The sequence below is a fragment of the Galeopterus variegatus genome, unplaced genomic scaffold (genome assembly GCF_000696425.1).
Source record: "Galeopterus variegatus unplaced genomic scaffold, G_variegatus-3.0.2 Scaffold14052, whole genome shotgun sequence".
NCBI classification, from domain to species: domain Eukaryota; kingdom Metazoa; phylum Chordata; class Mammalia; order Dermoptera; family Cynocephalidae; genus Galeopterus; species Galeopterus variegatus.
Genome location: NW_007740163.1, coordinates 27,199 through 28,496, shown reverse-complemented (window position 1 = coordinate 28,496; position 1,298 = coordinate 27,199). Strand labels below are relative to the sequence as shown.

At 58.1% G+C, this 1,298-nt stretch overlaps 1 protein-coding gene across 1 annotated transcript in view; it reads left to right on the top strand.

Moving 5' to 3' along the window:
- PRF1 (perforin 1 (pore forming protein)) overlaps positions 1–1,298 on the top strand; it is a 6,105-nt gene that overhangs the window by 2,405 nt on the left and 2,402 nt on the right. The window contains exons 2-3 of the mRNA XM_008563574.1: positions 368–511; positions 558–806. Coding sequence (XP_008561796.1) covers positions 368–511; positions 558–806 — 393 coding nt within the window. The remainder of the gene's footprint in view (positions 1–367; positions 512–557; positions 807–1,298) is intronic.

Genomic DNA, 1,298 nt, shown 5'->3' with positions numbered 1-1,298 from the left:
GAGCTGTCCAGGAGCCCAGGCCCATAGGCCCAATCTAGGCCGACAGATGGATGAAGCCCACATGACTAGGTTCCAAAGCTAGTGAAGAATCATTGCTTTTATAAAAAGAAAAAAGGAGAGAAAAACTTTATTTTGAAAAGAAAAAGAGAAACTACCTATGCAAGGTACCTACACTGCTGAGGAGTGACAGAGTAGGCTTCCCTGCTGGCTCAGTGCCCCAGAGCTTGGGCTTGGGAGACAGGACCCCAGAGTCAAGCCCTCGTTCCACCCACTTACCTGTGACCTTGGGCAATATTGAAGGAGTTATTGAAAGGGGAAGATCCCACCCACCACTGGGCCCACTTGATGTTTCTCTCCCCCCTCACAGATTGCACCTGGTGCACAGTCCCCCGCTGCACCCGGATTTCAAGAGGGCCCTTGGGGCCCTGCCCCCCCACTTCAACGCCTCCACCGAGCCCGACTACCTCAGGCTCATCTCCAACTACGGCACCCACTTCATCCGCTCCGTGGAGCTGGGCGGCCGCCTCTGGGCCCTCACCGCCCTGCGCACCTGCCAGCTNGGGCTCCGGCTGCCAGCGCCACGTGGCCAAGGCCAAAATCAGCTCCACTGAAGCCATGGCCCGGGAGGCAGCTGGCAGCATCCGCAATGACTGGCGAATTGGGCTGGACGTGACCCCCAAGCCCAACAGCAACGTGCACGTGGCCGTGGCCGGCTCCCACTCCCAGGCAGCTGACTTTGCGGCCCAGAAGGCCCACCAGGACCAGTACAGCTTCAGCACTGACTCGGTGGAGTGTCGCTTCTACAGGTGAGAGCTGGGGTAGAGGTAGGGGGCTTGAAAAAGGTGTTGGAAATGCCAGTGGCCTAGGGGCCCTGGAATGGAAGGGTGGGAACGTGGAGGCTGATTCCACCAGGAGGAAACTGCAATCCTGCTTCTCACTCAGGTGATAAAGCCCTGCGGCCTCCTCCCATCCATGAGGGCCCAAATCTGGAAGTGCCTGGTGAAAGACCAGGCGGAGCGGAAGTGAGCAAGGCCATGTGCTGAGAGCCCCAGCATGGTACCATGTAGGTCCAGTGAGTGCCCCGTCCTGTCTTTCCTGGGCACTGCCAGCCTTCCATGGGGAACTCTCTGGATGTGGACAGAGGCAGGAGACCTGACCAGGTCCTCCCTCCTCAATGTTGTGTGACCTTGGTCACCTTGCTTCTCCTCTCTGGGCCTCATTCATCCATTCAACCAATATTCGTGTCTGCCTTGTGTCAGGACTACACTGCTGAGAAGCAGCAGTCACTAGCCCAGCTC